The sequence below is a fragment of the Penaeus vannamei genome, chromosome 6 (assembly GCF_042767895.1).
Source record: "Penaeus vannamei isolate JL-2024 chromosome 6, ASM4276789v1, whole genome shotgun sequence".
Lineage (NCBI taxonomy): Eukaryota > Metazoa > Arthropoda > Malacostraca > Decapoda > Penaeidae > Penaeus > Penaeus vannamei.
Window position 1 is genome coordinate 25,690,773 of NC_091554.1, and position 2,500 is coordinate 25,693,272.

The window sequence follows — 2,500 nt, forward strand, 5'->3', positions numbered from 1 at the left end:
CGCGGTTTCCAGCTTAAAGGCTAAAACGCTCTCTCCGGAGGAACGGGCGGCCACCGTGGCTAATTTGCGACCGTACTCGAGGCGGCGGTAATGAAGGGTTAAGAGCTCCGACTTGGAGCAAAAAAAATAGCCAGAGGAAGTGGCGAAACGACCGTCGCTTTGTGCGGGCGGGTCAGGTCCCTGTGTCTGACGGGGTGTCCCTACGTGTTAATTAGCATGGGCGGTTTGAATGGCATTCAAGTATTTCGATTCGTTACATGTAGGTCTATGTGCATGTCATCTATATATGTATAACTTACACACACACACACGTTTATAGTTATATATATTTATATATATATATATATATATATATATATATATATATATATATATATATATACATATTATATAAACATATTATATAAACATATTATATATACGTATCATATATACGTATTATATATACATATATATCATACATACATATATATTATACATACATATATATATACATATACATATATATATATATATATATATATATATATATATATATATATATATATATATATATATATATATAGATATGTATGTATCTGTATATGTGTATGTATATATATATATGTATATATATATATATATAGATATATATATATATATATATGTATGTATCTATATATGTGTATGTATATATATATGTATGTATATATATATATATATATATATATATATATATATATATATATATATATATATATATATATATATATATATATATATTTGATTGTATGTGTAGGCGCGCGCGTGCATATATGTGATCCCTTGAGGGAAGGGAGTCAATTTATGTTATAATTAAGTCGTGTCGTTTAGCCGCTCGAGGCGTCGGCGATACGGGCGGTCTCTCTTGGGAGTCGAGAGTGAGGCAGGCAAATGTGTGTTCTGTGTCCGCCGTCACAAGGGCCACTTATTAAGAGACAAAGCTAGGTCTTTTGAGAACCCGCCCAGCCTCCCCCTGACCGCCCATAATGTGTTGATGATCAGCTCGACCTGACCTACTTAATGACCTTCTGAAAGAACGTTCGTCATGCGAACCCACCTCCTTTGTGGCTTTCTTGACGCCGAAAGTTGTGGCGACGAAGGTCCTTTCACGGCTGCGAGACAGTTGCGTGTTAATAAGTCATCGGTTTGCTGTGGATCTCTCTCTCTCTCTCTCTCTCTCTCTCTCTCTCTCTCTCTCTCTCTCTCTCTCTCTCTCTCTCTCTCTCTCTCTCTCTCTCTCTCTCTCTCTCTCTCTCTCTTATACACAAATCAACAATATTTGAATTAATGAATGTAGTGTCTTATTTACTCTTTTATTTCTAGGCAGGGATGCCCTTGGCAGAGAGCATCGCGACCGGGGCTCAGACGGGCATGAGTGAGTGCGAGAGGCAGTTCACATGGGACCGCTGGAACTGCCCGCCTCAGGCCTTCACGAAGCTGTAAGTCAGAATACTGATTTTGGTGAAGATGTGAACCATGCTTATGATTGAGTTCTGACATCTAATGAGCCTAAAAATGCTCGAATATTGTTTTTCAAACCGAGTGCGTATCGACAGGCACGAAGGAGAACCTGCCACGCGGGAGCGGTCCTTCATGCACGCCATCACCGCCGCCGGCGTCGTGTTCACCATCACCAAGAACTGCTCTCGGGGGGAGCTGGAGGGCTGCTCGTGCTCGGGCGGCCAAGGCGGGAGGCGGAGGGACTGGAAGTGGGACGGCTGCTCGGAGAACGTCGAGTTCGGCTCCAGGATCACCAAGCAGTTCCTGGACGCGCTCGAGACAGGCCAGGACGCAAAGGCACTCGTAAACCTCCACAACAACTTGGCTGGCAGAACGGTACGTTTGTAAGCATACGCAGGGAGGGGGGGGGGGGGTCTGCTTGTCATTGGCTGGTTATATTACATAAATTTGTAAAGATAGGTGCTAAGCAATAATTTTTACAACCAGGCCGTCAAGAGAGCCATGCGGCGCGTGTGTAAGTGCCACGGGATGTCTGGGTCCTGTGCCACGCAGACATGCTGGCTGCAGCTCGAGAACTTCGCCATCATCGGCAATGCCCTGAAGAAGGAGTACCGCCGCGCCTCCCGACTGCGTGACACCGATGCGCTGGTGGCCGCCTCGAACTCAGTGGTGCAGCTGCCGCAAGAAGACGGCGAGGAGAACTCCATTCCCAATGTGGACGCCCGACGCCTTGTCTATCTGGATCCTTCGCCCAACTTCTGCCTTGCAAATAAGACTGCGGGTGAGTGTTGCTCCACATTTCTCACTCCGTCTCCAGAGGCGGGTTGTCAGAGTGCGCAGTCGTTATTGGTTATATATGAATGTTCGAAATAAGAATATAAGAAAATGTTCTATAGGTTCCGAAATCTATCTATTAATGCACAGAAAAATCCACCGCATAGATGTGCTTGTTTATGTAATTGAGCTGAATAGCACTCAACTTCATAGTTTACGTTATTTAATAACTGTGCAGTATTAG

The 2,500-nt window shown here is 43.7% G+C and overlaps 2 protein-coding genes across 2 annotated transcripts in view; both read left to right on the forward strand.

Moving 5' to 3' along the window:
- The window catches only part of Tbce (Tubulin-binding cofactor E), a gene marked incomplete in the record, with an annotated part of 163,821 nt that overhangs the window by 98,434 nt on the left and 62,887 nt on the right, over positions 1–2,500 (forward strand).
- LOC113800573 (protein Wnt-8b-like) overlaps positions 1–2,500 on the forward strand; it is a 5,138-nt gene that overhangs the window by 1,971 nt on the left and 667 nt on the right. Inside the window, exons 3-5 of the mRNA XM_027351368.2 lie at positions 1,345–1,460; positions 1,578–1,857; positions 1,969–2,263. Of these exons, the coding sequence (XP_027207169.2) occupies positions 1,345–1,460; positions 1,578–1,857; positions 1,969–2,263 (691 nt within the window). The remainder of the gene's footprint in view (positions 1–1,344; positions 1,461–1,577; positions 1,858–1,968; positions 2,264–2,500) is intronic.